Genomic DNA, 20,583 nt, shown 5'->3' on the forward strand with positions numbered 1-20,583 from the left:
CAAGGAAAGACTCCGGGGATCAGTCATTAACAATCCCTGCGCATGAAATAAACAATCAGGTGTCTTTGCCCCCCACCCTTCCCCCATTTTAGGTTTAATTAAGAATTCCCCTGTTACAACACTGCAGTTGTCAAGGTCTGAGAGACTCTTGGAAAACTTCTGCTTCAGTCTTGCTGGCCCAGGCATTAAAAAAAAAAAAAAAAAAAACCCAGGCTGAATCTAATTTTTATGCTCAGTTCACGGTAGATTTCACTCTATTCTCATGTAAACAGCTCCTACGAATCAACATATGTGTCTGGGTGGTATCTCTCACTTTGTTTTGTAACAAAAAGCCATATTGCATCATTTAATTTGCTCAAGTCATGCAAATAGGAAAAAATCAATAGGACAAAAAGGGGTCGACTTATCCTCTTCCCCACTAAACTGCTGCCCACACACAGAGTCCTGTTGCTTATGGCAAAAGAATAACAACAACACCATTGTGTTTGTTAGTTGGTTCACTAATGGGTGAAACTAGAGAACATCATTCTCTTTCAGTCCCCAGCTCTGTCCAAATGTTCATGCCTTTTGAGGGAGCATTTGTCCAACTCCCTCTATTCCCAGCTGAGTGAGAACTGTCTTGCTGCAGGTTTTCAGCTGTAACTCTCTCTTTATTCTTACCACATGCAGCAGTAGTCTGAGATTCAGGGAACAGATATTCCCGCATTTTGTTCCAAACAATGTCATTAAGCTCCTGTGTTGTAATTGAATTAAAGTACAAAATCGCTACATTCACATCAGCTCCAGGGTTTTCACCAGGAGCAGGACAGAACCAGGAAATTGAGAGAAAGGATTCGAAATATTTGGCATTAAGCCTCCCCGTGTGCAATATACGCTATGAATGTACCAATGATCCGCAGACCCCTGCAATACTGAACTCTTCCAGGTACAGGAGGAGTGAAAACTTTTTCTTAACTAAATGTAGTGGGGAGCTGGGTGGGGGTGGGTGCGCTGAGACTGAGGGGAGTTATAACCCTTAAGAGAAATTATATAAATTTTTTTAAAGAAATCATTCTTTAGGAATCATTCTGCCACGTTAGCTATCCACATTCCTTTCCGTTTTATGTGCTTCCAATCTCCAACAAACCCCTACTCATTTGGAAAATGTGTCTGAATTAAATTTGGTACACTAGACTTTGCTGGTTCCATTACGAGTGGTTTATAAACCAACAATACTCAAATTGTTCCAATCAGGGATTTGATATAGTTATGCATATGCATTCTTGACCCATGTTAGTTCTCAAGTTTTAATAGTTTTTAAAACATGTTATTTTATAATAAACTTCAGTGTTTCCCTTTTTTCCCCCTAAGCCTTCCTGGCTTATAATATATGTTAGGGTCTTATTTCATAATGTGTGTGCAGGAGAGATGATGGCTATTTGAAAGGGCCCTTTTTTTGTTCATGAAAAAAAAAAAATTTCCCCAGAAAGGTTTCTGCAACTTTTCAAGAAACTACAGGAGTAGCTTTTTCCTAAGTGAAGAAACTTCATAGACAGATAGATAGTAGCAAACTGAGTAGAATATTGATCATACTTAGCTGTGCGATTAAGTCCAGTTTCCAGGCTAACCCATTTTCTTTAATATGTAATGAACTATTGAATGTAATTGAGTTCAATTCTTTAGCTATGGTACTATTCTTCTAAGTTATTCTATATTTTCATTTCTTTGTATATTTTAATAGTTTTGTGTACTGTAACGAGATGGTTAACTACTGTTACAAATAAGTACTGCCAATATCTAGCAAGTTATATTGTCTTAGCAATATTTTTGCAGCTCCTAAATACAAGATGCTAAAAGGATCTAATTCCCATTAGCCAAATTGAATCTGCAACCAACTGAAATACCCCCATTTCTAAAACTTAACTTGTAGCCACAGAGGCATAGAAGCTCTCTCTACCTTGGGTGGTTTCACAGCCAAAGCTGTCAAGGAATGGGTGAAAAGTAATTGTTTTCAAGTGTGCCCTTTTACAATCATTTGTTTGCTCTGGCTCTTTCAGGGACAAAGGCTATTGTTGAACACATCCAACTAAACAAATAACTCATCCTGGGGTCCCTTTAACAGCTGCCTTAGTACAATGATCTATTTACATATTAGCCTAAAATTGAAACTGAACTCTTTAATGACATAATCCAGCACTACAGTCCAGAGACGCATGTGTTCTACCCAACAGCTGAACAACCTTGTAGGCATATGAGTTTTAGAAATAACTTTTTGTGTACCAAGTGATCTTAAGGCGTCATCTTAATATACTGTCCTGTATTTTCTCCTTTTGTCCCCTGATCGAACCCATGTGGGTGCCTTTTTATCCTCTCTCTTTAGTTACTTGATAAATAAAGAGAAATACAGAAGGTCTCTGTCACCCATTTTACTATTTGTTGATAAACTGTAGTTGTAGGCCACGCTTCACTGTGTATTCCAGGATTTATCTTACCTTCCTTGTATGGGTTTTACTTTCATGTGGCTGAAGATTAGAGGATGACCTGCCAGATGTTATAAATTAGTCAGCAACAGCCACAATCATTACTAGGCACACTGTAATAATGATTCGAAGTTTTACATGATTTCCAAAGTATATTTAGTTTAAACCGCTATAATTTGATGGTTTCGTAGATGGCTTTTAAAAATTGAAACAGGATATTAGCTTAAATTTCTTCTTAAGATTGATGACATTGTCAGACATAAAGTTAAGGACCTGTATAGACACAGACACTTAGGCAAAAAAGAAGAAAAAAATACCCAACCCACAGCAGCACTCATCTGTCTAAAACAGCGCTGCAGCTTGGGCTGAGTCAGTTTAATTGACTTCAGTAAGACTATTGGTTCATTGAAACCAAAGCCAGAATGATGGCTCTATCTATCTTCAAATAGGTATTTACACTGCAGACCTCACACAGAGCAAAATGTTACCATCCTGCTGGGTTGGAACAGCATGAAACTTTACAAAGAATAATATTATACTTGATTTCAGATAATTTATTGAATCCTATTTCTGCACTTTTGATGAGAGATCTTGTGGCCAGGACACATTCCAAAAATTGTAAAAGACAAAATTCTTGAGGCCCTAAAATCAAGCTCTTCCTGGATAGCAGCTGGGAGAGTATATGGGGATCGTTTTGTTTCAGCTATAAAAAAATCGAAGCATGCATGTTCTCCATAAAACCAAAGGTAATTACATTCCAGTTTTTCCGCCAGCAAAAGCGGTGGCTTCAGCATCCTGCAGTTGTTTTGTTCTTAGTGGACTGCCGTATGATAAACAAACAGAACCGAGTTGAACAGTATTAATATTGAATAGATCTGGTGAGGTCTGCCAGAGTATGGACAACAAAAGACATTTAAAACATTCTTGGAATGCAAATTCTAAGTGTCTGGTGTATGTTTCCCCTTAGAAAACTTTAACCATTTAAGCTATTGTCATTTAAATAAATTGGTAAAAATCAAAATGCAAACAGAATTGTGATTAATAATCACTTTTCTGAATATTGTAGATAGTTACGACTCATCATATTTATACACATTTTCTTTTTTCCAAAACAGGGTAGCTTCTATTGGACGTTTAAAATTTCAGCATGCCTTGTCTTCAACAATTTTTTTTAGTTGCTTTGCTCTTTCAGGTCCAAATTTTGTGATCACTTAGAATATCTTTATCCTAAAAAATAGAAGCCATGGGATTCACTCAATTTACTCAAATTAGAATCTCAACTTCAGAATGAAATATTTGCTTTGAGCAGTGATCTATAGAGTTTAAAATGTTAATTTCAGTTCATAGTTCTAAAGAAATAATTAAGTATAAACATAGTTATATAAACTGGGAAAACACAAAATTCAATCCCATGATGGTGTTTTTTAATACCATATGGTGTTTTTTAATATGAAAAATCAATGCTTAATTTAGACAGCACTGCATTTCACATCTCAGATATTGTGCTGATAGTCTGTATTTATATTTATTAGAGGCCGTCCTGAAGTCAGTTTTTTAAAGTTAGTACTAGACACTGAAACCGATTTTATCTGCAAAGTACTAATCTCAATGAATCAATAACTCTCAAGTTAGTCTTCTTGATATAAAAGACGTAACAATGCTGTATAAACAAAGATAAAAGTATGCCCTTTTTCACTGAAACTCACTAAATACAATACAAAATCACTTTTATTAAACTCTTGTGTTTTTCGTGCATATGACATACCTGAGGAACTAGTTAGAACATTGTTCCTGGCTAAAATACAATGAATAATAAAAATTGGTCTTAAACCTGTTTGACACAGCTTCAGGTATTATTTTTATAGAACATGAAAGGGCGATATTTCCGCCCCCCTTTAGAAAACTTTCCCTATGCAATCTGTGTACTGAAAATTAATTAAAATGAGAACAATGTAATTCAAGTAATATCTTTGAGAATGTCGTTAGGAATTTCAGGAGTGAAATAGATTTTTACCCAAGACACAAATAAGCCACGTCTTAAATGTTGCTTTACGTACAGTGGGATAAAGGTATTTGGAGTTTTCAAGTTAAATTATCAGTCAGTGTATACTTTGAGGCAGAGTAAGAAAAAGGGTTAAAGAATCTATATATAATTGTCATTTAATTTTTCACACCTGAAGGACAGATAAACAGACTTGGATTTGCAAGAGTAAGAAGCATGTCTGTGCATCCCTACCCTTTGCCCTCCCATCCCAACCCAAGAGACTGCACTTGTGTCCTTATAAAGGCATACTGTATTGTGACTTGGTGATTCTTTGCAGACAACAGCTAAATGACACTTTTCTCTTTCCATGATGACCAAAAAACATAACTAAACCCAACTTCACGGAACTAAAAAGAAGTTTGTTTCTGATTTATGGCTTTCAGATGTTTTCTGTTACCAACAACACAGAATGCGGGAAGTTACTGGAGGAAATCAAATGTGCACTTTGCTCTCCACATTCTCAGAGCCTGTTCTACTCACCTGAGACAGAATCCTTGGAAAGAGACCTGGCACTTCCCCTGCTGTGCAAAGACTATTGCAAAGAATTCTTTTATACTTGCCGAGGCCATGTTCCAGGTAAAAAAAAAAGATACATTAAATCAACTACTGCAGAATAGCTTGCCAAGATACCTGTTCCTAAATGCTTGCTTAGGAAAGTGTAAAATTTATCTGCCTTTCACAGTATCTATTTTTACCTCATAATTCACTGTTCCAAACTTGGAACCTTTTATTGCTGCTCAAATTGCTGCTGTCATTTCAGCCTACAAACAATACATTGTTTTGTTGAAGTGTTTAACATTTCTCGTTAAATGGATAATACAGTTGGTAATCTTTACACAGCTGGATTATCGCACAAATCTCTTGTTGGTGTCTTTAGTCATCAGTGTTGATATCAAGACTGCTTCCCCTTCTACACAGCTGATACATAAGTGCAGATTGTACATCGACTTTTAAGGTATTTCCTTAAATAAAATATAATTCAAGAGGCCCCAAAAAGTAACACCTTACAAAGCATTTTCATATATAATGACTAATTTGCTCCTCATAAACCCTGTGAGGTAGATAGGAAAGGTCTGGTCATTTCCATTTGACAGATGAGGAAAACTGAGCCTCAGGAGAAGTTAAATGCCGTAACCAAACTTGTACTATGAGAAAGTGATAGGCTAAAAGAAGTTCAAGTTCTTATGCTTATAATGTCCCAGATATACCTGGTCACTATCGTCTTTTGGACCCTAATAAACATATAGGCTCTTGGGCATTGATTAATTTTACCATCAGAAGCTTGTAAACCTTGGTGGTTTTTGCTTTAGGTTGGAAGAATCAACACAGAGGTAGAAACGAATTTAACGAGTCCGATTCTGTTTAGTTAGGCAGTGTCACCCACAAACAAATCTACTGAAACTAACAGTTTATAAAACTCAATGGCACTGAAGGACAAGACAAGCTTTAAGAACTGTAGGATGCACTTGGAGAATTTTTTTTAACTGCTGTGGACATTTTACTTTTTTCTCTGACCCAGAAAAGTGTAGATTTTTGTATTTTTTATAGAGCTCTCCTAATAGCCTAAGAAAACATTTTGACTAGGGTTGCTTGCCTCCTTTGGTGTACCATAACAAGTATCTAAACCCATTCAATGTGAAAATATTATTATTGTTTTTTTTAACTACAGCCATGTTTCTAAGGCTTTCCTTCAACCAGCTGTTTCTTTCTCTTTATCACATTCCCCAAAGCAAAGTAGAATAGGTCACGGTTGCCTAGATGGCCTGCCGAGAAGCGATAACAGATTAGGTCTCATAAAGTTTTGCTGCAAATTTTCAGTCTGCAAGGTTTGCCTTTACCACTATAACTTGAAAATGGTATTGACAGTGGGCATTTTTATCTACCTTTATCTACTTGCGATAAATACCACTAGGCTGGATTTAGAGACTCATCTGTGGGGTGCTTCCTATATTTGAAGGTATTTTAGCTTCCAGAACAAACAACAAAAAGCAATATCCACTGAAAGAGAGAGCACAGCAAACAACTCAGGAGCCAGAGCTGCAAGCACCTCACTCCCCAGATCAACATATGTGGTGACGAATGACAAATTTATTTTTCTACAAAGTTTGTATATATGTAAAACTGCTGAAGTGCATCAAGATGTCAAGTGCTTTTGGTGGCCACCCAGGCTGCCTTGAAAGATAACCAGATGAAAGCTCTACTCCAGTGGTGGGTGGAGCAGCAAGGCTACTTTTCAGGGCCAGGCCAGCAGGCTTTAGCAACGAGCAGAGGGGGCTTCCTCTGCATCCATCAAATGCTAATAATTGCTCTAAATACTTGTCCCAAAAGTGAGCTGTAATAACACACTCTTTGTGTTACTTAGGTTGATCAATTTGTTAGCCAGACTGATCCTTGGCATGTAGGTTACCATTTCCTAAAGTATGATGAATCAGATGATAATCCTCCCCTCAGCCCTGGCCCCCAGCACAGAAGGCTCTTTAGAATTCTAGAACACTCGTTTTTCAGAAATTGCTCAAAATTTGTAATAATTTCACCTTCTTAAGTCTATTTAATGACATGGATTGCTTTTCTCCGAAGTTTGAAATTGTGAAAAACAGCTACTTTGTGATTCTTCTTTTTTTTTTTTTTTTTTTTTTTTTTTTTGCTATCCTCATTGTTAGCCTCATCTTTCTGCAAATCAAAAACATGAAGAGGAAGGGACCTTAAGGGTTGTAGTTTGCTAAGAGAAGGGAACTGCTGAAAGGGGTTGAAAGAGTGAAAATAATTCTAGACACATCTTCATTTCTTCCCCCACTGCCCAATACATAAAGAATTAAACACATAAACGGTCTATCCCTTTGCTTCACCCTCTTGGCTTTAAGGAAGTGCCACTCACTTTGGGATACACGTATACCTGAAAGACAGCTACTCTCCAGAAACTTTAATTCAGAAACATTCATGGTCTGCTTATTTCCACAAAAATGAAAAAAAGAAGTTAAAAATCACTACAGTGAGGATACACTAGAGTTTTATTAATCATAAATATTCTCCTGTTGTGACTTGACTTAGGGAGATAAACTCTTAAAACTTCTAAAAACATACCCAAATTTCATTTAAAAAAAAACCACAGGAACTCTTTTCTCAATACCATGGGTCTCATCTTTTGCCTGAATTATGATGAACAGAGGAGATGCTTTACTGTTCACTAAATGATGGCCTAATAAATACCTTTTGTGGAAAGGATAGGAAAGGACCTCTCTGGGCCTTGCTTCTCCCTTTATACTTGTTATCATAGTGATTTTTATCACTCTTGGACCATCATATCTCAGCTGTACGTTATGGTAGTGTGAAATATCTGTCTGTACACAATTAGTTCAATTGGTTTAATCCCATTGCTACAGAGGCCGAGGTCAAGAATTTGATTCCACTGAGTTTCTCGAGTCCACAGCCACTCCTGACCCAGTCAGATATCTTACACGTGTGTCTCATTAGTGCCCAAGAGAGCAAACCAGAGCGGATATATGAATACACCAAAGTCTACTCCCTCTGCTAGAAAATGCTCTCTAGTGCAAGCCTTACAGATGGTAGGGTTTTTTCATTTTTTCTTTATCATGATGAACAGCATATATAATGAGGAAAAAATAACTTTTCTGTAGCATACATGCTCAGAGAAAAGCTAGAGCTTAGAAAACTGCACAGAGAATATTTATTTACATGTCAGTATTTTATAGGGTGCTTTGTGGTACAGTAGGACTGGGTTAATGATCCAGGAGAAGAGTTACAGTTCCAAAACATTTGATAAATTATCAGGAGTTATAAAAAAATTACAGCTGCTGGAATCATCAGTGTACTTCCATTGTTAGTGGACTTCATCATATTAGGATGATCCAGGGTGAGCTGCACATCTTCAGTAACATGCTCTTCAGTGTTTCCTTCCAAACAGAAGGGTACCATTCGGTAAATTATATCCTCCCTGACAATAAATGTTAGCCCTATGTCCTGAAACCAGATCTCTTTTAGTTCTTCACAGGAAAATATATCTTACTCATCCCTGCTTATAAAATCGGGTCATTTAAGGTAAAGTACTAACAAAAGTATTAGATGTTTCAATTCAAAGTAACATAATTGTCAGAAAAATGCCCGGAGTTTTATGTAAAAGTCTTCTGAGTTGGCCCCCTTCTTCCCACTTAGATTGTTCAGTTTGTCTCAATACTGTAAAAAGCTCGGAATAATTGATTGTTAACATTCTGGTTTTGTTTTGTTTTGTTTTGTTTAATTTGCTAAGAGAGCATAGTATCTCTGGAGAGACAGAGTTTATGAATCTGTACTCATTCATCTTCAGATGTTCCATTTGAAAATGATTTCTCATTTCCTCGTGTTTGTCCCCAGCTAATAATTCCTTATAAAATGGAATTAGCCACCGGCATCGTTCATTAATTTCCCCTTAAGATGGTATTGGTTTGCAGACTGTAATGCTGGAAAACAGATATGTTTTTAAAAAGCAAGCTCAAAATTTCCTCTGCATTGCACTTTGGAATTTTTCTGTGACCCCTGCAGGCAAATAATCACATTAAAACAAAAGGTCTCCTTCACACATTCAGTTATAAATAGATCCATAGTATGACAGTCTTCCCGCATGCATCAGACTGACATGGAGAACTCCCTGCCTGAAGGTAAATATATATTGATATGTAGAGAGAGATATATAGAGAGAGATATCTACATATCTATAGAGAGAGAGATATATATCTACATATCTATATATATTTATATATAAAACACCTAGCCCCCCAAAACTTCTAGCCCCAAACTGTGAAAAGTCTGATTTAGCAACTCAGTTTTCCTTCTCTTCTTTTTACCTCAAACAGAATTATTTCACACTACCAGGCAGTTTTCATCTGATGCTTAGCCATTAAAGAATGGAGGAGAAAAGTTATCTTTTGCAAACAGTGAATTGCTGAAGATGAGTAAAAGCTGTTGCAGCCGTCATTCTTCTCCCCAATTTCTAATCCCTGGATTTTTTCAAAGAAAGATAACCTCCTCCCCAGCTGACAGCCTCCTTGCCTCCTCCCCAGCTGACAGCCTCCTTGCCTCCTTATTCTGCCCACCTCCCCCACAACACACACACACACTCCCAAGGACATCTGCTTTTACTTGCCAATTTCCCAAAGGCAAGATGTTTCCCAGTAGTTGAGTCAGATATTGGCCTTGAAGAGTCTGTCTCAGAAATTTAGGGGTGATCCATTTCACCCAAAAGTTAGGTCAAAATGTATATTATGTTTTAACCATTTGGGACCCGCGGATTCCAAGATTAGCTTTAGGTTTGAGGGGACCTAGGTCAAGCTCACAGAAAATCAACTTTTTAGGGTCTTTCATGTTCCATTGATGCGCCTCACTTGGTTGTCCCCAAATCCTTGTTCTTGCAAATCCTTGCAAACTTGCATCCATTATACAACTTCTAAACCTCACCTGGGTTACCAGGTGCCTTTGTTACAAAACTGATTGGGAGTACAATAATCTAATTTGTTAGGTAAAAATCAAGACCTTGAGCATAATTAAAGATATGAAACCAGAAGCAGGAATTTGGGACATCATATAAAGCCAACTCTAATAGCAACATCATATTTTAATAGCAAAATCATCAGAATATGGAAGTGAATCTGATTAATTAATATGCTCTCCCCCCAATAAAAACCTACCTTATTAATTCAAATTGTAAAAGAAATGTCAAAATTGCTTTTGTAATAGGATCTTCTTTCTTATTCAACTTTTTATTTGATAAAAATTCTTACTATGTAAGAAATAAAAAAAAAGGTCTTTCACATCCTTTTAAGTCTACTCTGCAGTTTTGTTTTGGCCTGTTTTAATATTGTTTTCATTGAGGGGTAGTATGTCAGCTATTCTGGTTGAGAATATTGAAAGGATATCTTAAAGAAAATATTTGTATTATAAAATAATCATTGTCTCCAGTAAGTGAGCAAGAAAAAAGGCACCAACACATTTGAATATAGAGCCTCTGTTACTGGCATCAATTCATTGCTTGATCATTCCAGGGAGTCAGTCATTTACTGTAGCATATAATGAATGACCTTGGGATAGTAACTAGATTTACTATTTAATCATATATGAGTGACAATACAATAAGAATTGTAAAATGACCCAAACTGCCTCCCGATGGTCTATCTCTTTCCTGATCGCAAATTGTTCTTCTTAGGAATAGTACTGTGGGCAAAAAGTGCTGAATAGTAATCAGATGAGCTTGAAAGTACAACATATGGTAACCAGGGAGGCTTGAAAACAGAGTCAATGCAATAACAAGATTAATGCTGTGTTCGTATCAATTCTGTTTCATAGGAGCCTTTTAAGGCATCCAACACAATATCATTTCACTTTTACTGCAATTTTTAAATTTTGGTTAAAAAAGAAATGGAAATCCCAAGCCAAAAAATATGTTCTTCTTACCTTTTGGTTTGTGTCTATATATTTCCCTAGAATATTCATATAGTTCCTAAAAAATTCTTTACCTATATTTTGTCTTTCAAATGCTCTGTTTTTACCATGACACTAAATATTTCTAAGGTGTCCTTTTACATTTTTAAAGGTTTCCTTCAAACTACTGCTGATGAGTTTTGCTTTTACTATGCAAGAAAAGATGGTGGCTTGTGCTTTCCAGATTTTCCAAGAAAACAAATCAGAGGACCAGCATCTAACTACTTGGACCAGATGGAAGAATACGACAAAGTGGAAGAGATCAGCAGGTTCATAAAGATAAATGTTCTTTAATCTTAAAAAAAAAAAAAAAAAGAAAAGAAAAACCCCGACAAGTCTTGTGGTTTTAACAATGAGTCAACTGGCTATGCTCATGTCCAGCAGCTATATCCTCCAGATGCTTTTTGTTTTCTTTTTGGTAGTTTGCTTCTCTAAAATCGTATTCGCTTAAATGCTTTTAATGCTGAGACTACTAATCTTCTGTTATGAGCTTGGCTTCTCTCTGATTCATGGGAATTTTATGAGTATAGTTTTAAACTTGAATTTTATGATAGTTGTTAGCTTATGGCACTGTGGAAACATTCAGCACAATTATTAGTAGCAAATCAGAGTTTTATAAATAGATCTTAGAACTTTCTCTCTGAGTGCCTTTCTGTAAGGTTTAATTATTGTGAGTAAAGTCAGTTTTAATTAGAGTCACTGAAAGATGAGATAGTGAGCTTGTGAAATTTTAAAATACATATGTGTTTTGGTTCTCTCCTTTACTTCCTAATAGAAGGCTTTTTTGGTTGGCTTTTTTGTTTTTCATTGAAAAGAATTTAAAAGAATCAGAGTGTGACCTTGGGTTAGCAGCCCTTCGTGATTATCAAAACCGTTGATTCCTAGAGGAAATATATTTTGAAAAGGATGCTAAGTGCATCCCTTACCTCCTTCATCTCAAGAAAAGCTTACTGGTTTTCTTTAATTTGTTTAGAAAGCACAAACACAACTGCTTCTGTATTCAGGAGGTTGTGAGTGGGCTGCGCCAGCCCGTCAGCGCCCTGCATAGTGGGGATGGCTCACACCGTCTCTTCATTCTGGAAAAAGAAGGTTACGTGAAGATACTTACCCCTGAAGGAGAAATTTTCAAGGAGCCTTATTTGGACATTCACAAACTTGTTCAAAGTGGAATAAAGGTTGGCTTTTTAAATTTTATTTATCTTTGCTCTGGCTATGTTAATTTTATTTTAGTGTTCTCCTCACTAAAGGTATTTCTTTGTAATAAAAGAAATAATATAGGAGAAAATAAGGAGACAACATAAGGGAACAATAATTATGGCAACTAAATCGGGACAATGACATTAATTTTTTAATGTTATTTGGTGACTATTAAGCAGTGCAATCAGATTGATATTTTTGACATCGTTTCCCTATGTAATTTACATACTTAAAATAATTATTGGTTTTATAAAGTATTTGTTTAAATATTGTTTAACAGGCATTAGAATTGTATATCAGCATTTGCTAGCAGAAACAAAGAGGTCTTTGGGTTACTTTGGCAATTGCAAATCATTCTTTTACCGCATCTGTGTTCGAGTCTGTGTCATAAAAAATGCTACTTATACTGTAATTTCCTTGTACAATATTTTTACAGGTAAGTCAGATATTTTTATCTATAATTAGCCACCTTTATAATATATAAGCCCATCTATTGCCTTCTTTCCCACTTCTCCAATTTGAATTCTCATGTTAAAGTAATCTAGTAGGTATATAAATAAAATTATTGTCAAGTTTATTTCACAAGAGAGTAACACAGTACAGTATTAGCAGTACTAAGCTATAAGGCAAATTGTGGCATTCTAAATTAAGACATTTAACAGCTCATGACCGTTTTAGAATGAAACGAATTAAGTATGATGGGGGAAGAACTGGTTATCTTTTTCTAAACTGGAAAAAAAATCAAAGGAGGATTTATACTCTGCTACTCATATCGAAATAAGCTCCTCTTTGCTTTGTTAAGCTCTATTCAAAGGTAAGAACATCAAAACCAGCAGAAACAAATCAGAAAAAAGTATAAATATATTCGATGTCTATCTATTCGATATCTACTACATGAAATAATTAGGGTGACTCAGTTAGATCACAGAGAATACCTATTGTTTGGACCACCCAGCCTCCAGGCCATGTTGTGACAGCATCACCAAGACATACTGCGTAAGAGAAGTATTTTATGGTACTTGTGGTCCTTTAAGGAAAAGGACTTTGGCACCAAGACACAGATCATTTGGAAAAGCTGTTTAAATCAGTAGTTTCCACTTTCTCCCAATAAAATTTTTCATTACACTTCACAGCAAATATTCCAAAGTCTCTTAAAATAAAGCATTAGGGTTTTGCACATCAGAGTTCAATAAATACATTCTGAAATGTGTTCTGATAACTCATTGCAAGTGGTACCTCATGAGGAAGGAATAAAGATGCAGCAGCAAGTGCATTACTCACTGCAAGTGTTTTACTCACCTTGAAAGTTAAACATGCTCTCTATAGAATAAAAAATTGGGGCAAGTAAAGTATTTTAAAAATCATCACCTATAATCCCATCAGTTAAAGAATATCACTATGAACATTTTGATATACTTTCTTCCAGTTTTTATATTAAAATTAAATGAATTTTTCCTGACTACAAAAGGAACACAGGTCCATATTAATAAATGTGGAAACAGAAGAACATGTTTTCTTATAGCTTTTTTCCTAAGAAGTGTTAAAATAAAATTGAAATCAAACCATATATACATCTTTTTAGCCTTCTTTTTTCACCTAACAGTATGTCATGGATATGTTACCAGATTTGGAAACTTTTCTCAAAAACTTAGTTTTTTTGAGTGTTCCATTTCCTTATTATGAGATATTTAGGAAGACCCCCAGTATTTTCCTTTTATCATTGTAAATAATGTTATCTATCATTCTTGTATATATTATTTAACCTGATCATGGATGATTTCTTTAAAATTCACTGATAAAAAGAGCATTACTGAGTTGAAGGACATATGCCACAATACACATTGCCAATTTGCTCTAAAATTTAATATATCTTTGGGTATTTGAGAGAATAATACATAGTTTTCAAATACTATTTTACTTAAAATGTTGGTATGAAAAATCTGTGTATGATAAAATGTAGGTGAAAGAAATGGGCTCAGAATACTTGAAAATTTTGTTGTAAGAAGGAAAAAACTGATGTTCTTGTTTCTACTTCAATTTAACTGCCTAAAGAATGCCCTGCTTCTAATTAGAGTTACTTCAGACGCCCTCTTCATTTACACCCATTCGTTGGGATATGAATGAAAGTGTATCTTCTCTGACTTTGAGACATCTCATCATGCAGGAAAATTATACAAACTCGGTTATGACAGTGACATGATTCTGCAGTATGTTCTGCAGGCCTCTAGGAATTCTGCAGAACCCTTTTTGGCCTTCCTTTCCTAGGAGAGCTGCAGGGCTCCTGGGGCTTAAAATAAACTTCGAAATCCATTCTTCTCCATATGTATTGATAGAATACATATTTCTACATTAAAGACATATTTCAAAGTGCATATTTTGGATTCCCTTAGTATTTGGCACTAGTGATATCAATAAGATAGGAATCTATCACATGGATATTTGAGTGTATACTGATAAGGGAGTAACAAGACCACATCCTTATCGCTTCGAGTAGCTTATACAACAACTGGCCTTTATCTCAGTCTTCAAGGAACTCCTGTCACAAGTCACAGATTGGAAGTGTTAGAAGTGGCTACTGTTGGTTTGATGGGGCGGATGCCAACACATTCATGAGTTGATTAGGATTATGCCATTGACTTTTGTGGTATGCCCCTCAGAGACTTCTGAAGTGAAAACATTATCACAGTTACTTCACAGTCATTTTTCAGGCTTCTTGATATGTGAATAGTTAGTTGTTCATGTTAGTGTACAGTTAGTGTATTCTGTGTTCGTCAGTGATCATTTTGCATTAATAATGCAAATAGGAATTTTCATAAATTATTATGCATATCACTTCTCTAGTCTTTTAGTTTTAAAAATCCTAAGAGAGGGAATAAAGCTGTTTTAACAGACCAAAGTATTGATTGCAATTTTCAAATCACAGAATTAATAATGTATATGAAACCCAACCTTGGTATGTTTGAAATAAATACAGGACAAACCACAGTGATGATCTCCCCATGATATTAAGTAATGACCAGTATGAGTATATTAAATCAGACATAAAGAGGAACTCTTGATTATAAGAGTTTCTAAAAGCTAGCGCTGGCTATGGGGAATTTGGAATTCCTTTTCTGCTAATTGTCAATTAAGAATTGACAGGGATATCTGTCACCTGGTTAAGGACGGGCCTTTTTGTGGCAAAAAGCTAGACTTGGTTGATCTCCTTCAATCTCTATCAGCCCTGATTCTGATACCACCAGCAAAGAGCCAGTCATTTGGGGAACTTGGAAAACTCCTCCCTAAATGGGTCCTGACTGAAGCTAAAAATATGGCATCTGGTTTTTATCTAACACCCTGATTGTAGGAGATTTCAGTACCCTGTGAGTGTAACTAAGTTTCACCGAGCAAAAGTTAGGTGCAAAAGTGCAAAGCACCCGCTAAAGAATTGACTTCTTTCTGCTAAAGGAAATAAATTATGGAGTTGGATGAATGGAGTAAACTCCGTGCCATATGAATTTAAACTGCCATTTAGGAAGAGGTGATTCCCTTCACAACAGCTCAAATCCTAGAAGACTGAGCTTGGTGAAATTGCCAAGAGTAAGTCAAAAATAGGTTCGAAAACTAGATAGTGGTTTGCTAGATCTTTGGTGCTAGTGCACTGTGCAAGCTGACCACTCATACTGATGCTATGAAGAATGGCTCGAGTGTCCAACTGGTGAGCAAACTTTAAAATCTTCATTTTGTGTGTCTAGTGTCGGGGGGAGGGCTTCTACCTTGTCTGTTGTTGATATTGTTTTTCCCAAAGAGGGAAATTCCAGGATCCCGGTGATTTGAAATCTTTAAATTGAGCTTCTATCTGAATTACTAGTCAGAACTTCTGGAAGTACTAGAACCAGCCTCATCTACTTGAAGTCCTTGAGGAGGATAGACCAGTGGTTTCCAAAAATGGCTGCAGAGTAGAACCGCCTGGGAGCTTTAGAAAATTCTGCTGCCCAAATTAAATCAGAATATCTAGAGTTAGGACTCAGGCATTGATATATTTTTAAAGCGTTTACAGGTAATTTCAGAAGCACTGGTCTAGACTGAGCCAGACCCCCGGATCAGTTGAATAAGGAATGAGACACATTTTCTCTGCCCATCCAGGGCCAAGTCATATTACTGAAATGACCACTGAGAGCAAATGGTTGGACACCAGTTGTCATTGTCGTGTACCTTCTGTCATTTACCTGACCTACACATATTACTTGTCCACTCTGAGTGAGGAGATGAGTAGTTAACTCTGTCAGCATTGTAAGATTCTTGATAGAAAGTTTCAGAAAATGACACTTAAAAATCTCAACAGTTGGGCTTCCCTGGTGGCGCAGTGGTTGAGAGTCCGCCTGCCGATGCAGGGGACGTGGGTTCATGCCCCGGTCCGGGAAGATCCCACATGACGCGGAGTGGCTGGGCCCATGAGCCATGGCCGCTGAGCCTGCGCGTCCGGAGCCTGTGCTCCGCAACGGGAGAGGCCACAGCAGTGAGAGGCCCGCATACCGCAAAAAAGAAAAGAAAAAAAAACCTCAACAATTCATTCTAATTGGACAATTGCTTTACCTATTACGTTTTCCTATTTTTGTTCCTTTTGGGAATTTGGTATTCAGCTAGTTGGCAAAATTGTTCTCATTCCTGTTCCTAAAGTATGTAGTTTGCTATTATATCTGAAAACCCTTGTTACGCCAGAAGTTACTCTAGTCTAATCTTACCAAACTTCCCCTGACCACCAAGGATCTGAAAGTCAGCCTTAGCTTTGCATGTGTGTGGCAGTTAAGACAAGCCTGCGCCTGTCACCTACAGGGTGGACCCCCAGGAAAGCCGATACACACCGTTCTCTGCACCCCAGTCCTCAGGGGCAGTCAGAGGACCAAGAGGCTCGCACCCGCAGCAGACAGAGCTAAGACTTGTCGATCATTGGAACAAGTGTGCCTGGGCTCCTGTCCCTCTCTATCTACTTGGGTCCTCATTTCAAAAGATGCTTTTCGAAGCAGTCCTTTTACCGCGGGAGGAGAGGACGTAAGGCTGAAAGCTGCTGTTGTCCGGGTGGCTGAGCCCATTGACACTGGGGCTCTTGAGAGACAGTGACCCAGGTGCCCAGGAGCCACAAGAGCATGTGGAGGAGGACGCAGTGTGTGCCGGGGCAGGACCCGGCCGGGCAGCCTCTGATTTCACATGCTTGTAAATCACATGCATACTTAATGAGCAGCGAAAGTTTAGTGAAATCCATTGCTCATCATCCCATTGGGATTGATGTCCTACTTTTCTGAAGTTTGTCAGAGACCCTTCCTTTTACATCTTCCTCTGTCTTTAACTGGTGATCTTATGGCAGCCCATGCAATGTTAGCGTATTTTTTTTTCAAGTGAAATGAGTCAGAACATAAATGAGAAACAATTTACTTTTCAAAACTGTTGTTGGAAACATAGCACGCATGTGTGCACACACGTACACATGTATGTGGCAGTGATTGGGTCCCATATCAAATGCTTCCTCAGGAAAATTGTTAGAACTCTGCTTTAAAGCATGCTTCAGGTTGAAAGAAAGTGTGTGTTCGGTTGAAAGAAAACAGCAATATATTTAGTATATTTGATAAATATTGCAATACAATAGAAGAGTCACCATTCTGGAATTTTTTGTATATGTGACATTTTTAAAGTTTGTGACCTATCAAACTACTGCATTAGAATTTATTAAATCTCATCTGAAAGACAATTGCTCTAGTGGTAGAAATAACCATTAGATAAATTCATTCTAAAAGTGGTAGAAAGTTAATTGAAGAGTCTTTCCTCAGATAAAAACTTTTAAATGCCTTATTTTGGGGGTAGTTTAAAATTCTGGTTCCAAACCATTAAAATATAGATCCGCAAGTAAAATTTTTTACTGTGTTTTTTTTAATATATATATCAAGGTAGTAATGATGTGGCATTAAACCCAACTTTATTTTATTGAGTGTTGCTGACCCTACATCAGAATGCCCTGTACTCTGAGATAAATGTTGTTTTCAATTTTTACATAAGTCTAATCTCATTTTAAATCTAAGACAAAAGTCCACAGAGAAATAATTTTTTTGTCCCTTGGTCATGTGAAATAATCTCCGTGTAATTTCATTTGGTTAAGTGAATTTCATTTCTGGTGCTCTTACTTTTTTATTTTGGCATTTGCAATTCTACTGATAAAGCATTTTAATAAATGTCAATGGACATAGATATGGTGCATGCCAGTATAAACGGGTTTAATCTATAAAGTACTCTCCAGCATGCATCATGTTTTTTTTACTGAAGTCGAAACTGCAGTATGCAGGGTCCCTCCAGTTGAGTAAAGAAAGACCTGCTTTCTCCTACATTTTAGGTCCTGTAACTCACAGCTGAGGTGAGGAAAGCTTTTACATGAATGTCTTTATATTTATCTAAGACTTGAAGGGCAAAGGAAATAGAGCCTATAAATCTCAGAAGTCCTATGGTAATCATTTAAAACAAGTGAAAAACCAAGAAATCTGCACCCTAGAGAAGGTCACTGCCATCTTTCAAAAGCATCTGTCTGGACGTGGCAGCCACCACCTCTCTGTATCTGACTAGAAAGAGAACAGAGAAGGGCTGCTGGTGATATCAGTTGGCACGACTTTCCAGTGGCTCTATTATCTAATGAAAAGGAAATCACAGGTGTCCCAAAACTGCCTCTAAGTAGTAGAAGGTAGCACAGTACTCCCTTTTAGAGACAGTCGATAGCTTTTCTTTCCCGTACTAGAGATAGTCTTCAAGCCAGCCATGTTGTTAGCAAGAATACAGTAAGTCCCCTGCGTACGAACGAGTCCTGTTCCGAGAGCACATTCATTAAGTCCAATTTGTTCTTAAGTCCAACAGTTAGCCTAGGTACCCAAATAACACAATCGGCTCTATATACTGTACTGTAATTGGTTTATAATACTTTTCACACAAACAACACGTAAAAAAACAAACACAAAAAATAAAGAAAACATTTTTAATCTTACAATACAATACCTTGAAAAGTACAGTAGTACGGTACAACAGCTGGCATACAGGAGCTGGCATGGAGTGAACAGGCAAGAAGAGTTACTGACTGGAGGAGGGAGAGGAGGTGGGCGATGGTAGAACTGAAGCATCGTCAGCAATAGGAGATGGAGGGCAAGCTGCAATTTCACTCACACCTGACGTTGATGGAACGCATGTTTGCATCTTTCAAAATTCGCAACTTGAAGGTTCATATGTAGGGGACTTACTGTACTCTAGTCTTCTCTCTTACTAATCATAACCACCATTCTTTTAAGCACTTACTTTGCTAAGCCATTCCATAGAGTACCTCTGTAATCCTTCTGGTAACCCTGTGAGGCAGGTATGCATATCCCATTTCACAGATGAAGAGACTGAGACCCAGAAGTTAAGGAAACTGCCCAAGAGAACAGCACAGCGCCAGTAGCAGAGCCAGATTTGCAAGGCAGTTGTCGGACGCCATTCTGTCAACCACGGTGCTGTGCTGCACTGTGCTTTTGATCAGCAGCCACTGCACAGGAGAAAAGATTGGGTAGCACGTTTAAGAAGCAGAGATGGGTGACGGTTGGTGTAGACATGCTCAGTGCTGCTCGTCCTGGCTCGCAGGACAGTGGGGAGGCTGAGGGCCTAGATCTAATGTCAAGCATACAGACTTGGGTGCTAGTCACTGCATTCATACCACGTGCTGGTTGTTTGACTGTGGACAAGTTATTTAACCTCTAGGCTTGGTTTCTTCATCTGTAGTATAGAGGTGACAAAAGGTTGCACCTACGACTTTACGTGTACAATCTCACAGGAATCCGAAGTACTTTGTAAGCATTAGCTGTTATCATCATCTATTACACTAACATGAAAAGAAGAGGAAGGAAAGGAAAAGGTGCCCAGCCCTCAGAATGACTTACAAGCTCCTGTGGCCACAGTTAACTATACTCTGTAGTATTTAACAGTCCCCCCTCGTATGGGATTGGATAACAATTTATGGGAATTCCATGATAGTGTTAGTGTTTGCACCAAAATTATATGGCAGTCTTATGGGAGCAAAGTTATACTGATGTATGTCTGTGGGTTTCCTTCCATTCAAAAAGATAAACCTAGAATATATTTTTTATCAAAATGTATAACTGGAGGAAGAAAACATCTTCATTTTTAGATCATCACCTCTTGGCATTAGGTGTAGGGCATTGCCACCTACCTCATTATGCAAAACGCCCCAGGTCTGGAGTTTCTCAGAGCACATGCCTGACGATGATTAAGCACAAAGCAGCTGACCCATGAGTACGGCAGCAAAAGCTTCCTCAGCATTTCCTTGCTTTCAGAGTAGTTTTTCTCAACCTGGATATTATAGTAATGTAGGTCTTTTTGTGTGTTTATTTTGGAACATGGTTTGTGTCCCTC

General features: G+C 37.3%; 1 protein-coding gene across 3 annotated transcripts in view; it reads left to right on the plus strand.

Annotated features, from left to right (window-relative positions):
• HHIP (hedgehog interacting protein) overlaps positions 1 to 20,583 on the plus strand; it is a 95,463-nt gene that overhangs the window by 1,618 nt on the left and 73,262 nt on the right. For all 3 annotated transcript variants that reach the window (XM_060012093.1, XM_060012094.1, XM_060012096.1), the window contains exons 2-4: positions 4,887 to 5,079; positions 11,084 to 11,240; positions 11,945 to 12,146. In XM_060012093.1, coding sequence (XP_059868076.1) covers positions 4,887 to 5,079; positions 11,084 to 11,240; positions 11,945 to 12,146 — 552 coding nt within the window. The remainder of the gene's footprint in view (positions 1 to 4,886; positions 5,080 to 11,083; positions 11,241 to 11,944; positions 12,147 to 20,583) is intronic.

This window comes from Delphinus delphis, chromosome 5 (genome assembly GCF_949987515.2).
Source record: "Delphinus delphis chromosome 5, mDelDel1.2, whole genome shotgun sequence".
NCBI lineage: Eukaryota > Metazoa > Chordata > Mammalia > Artiodactyla > Delphinidae > Delphinus > Delphinus delphis.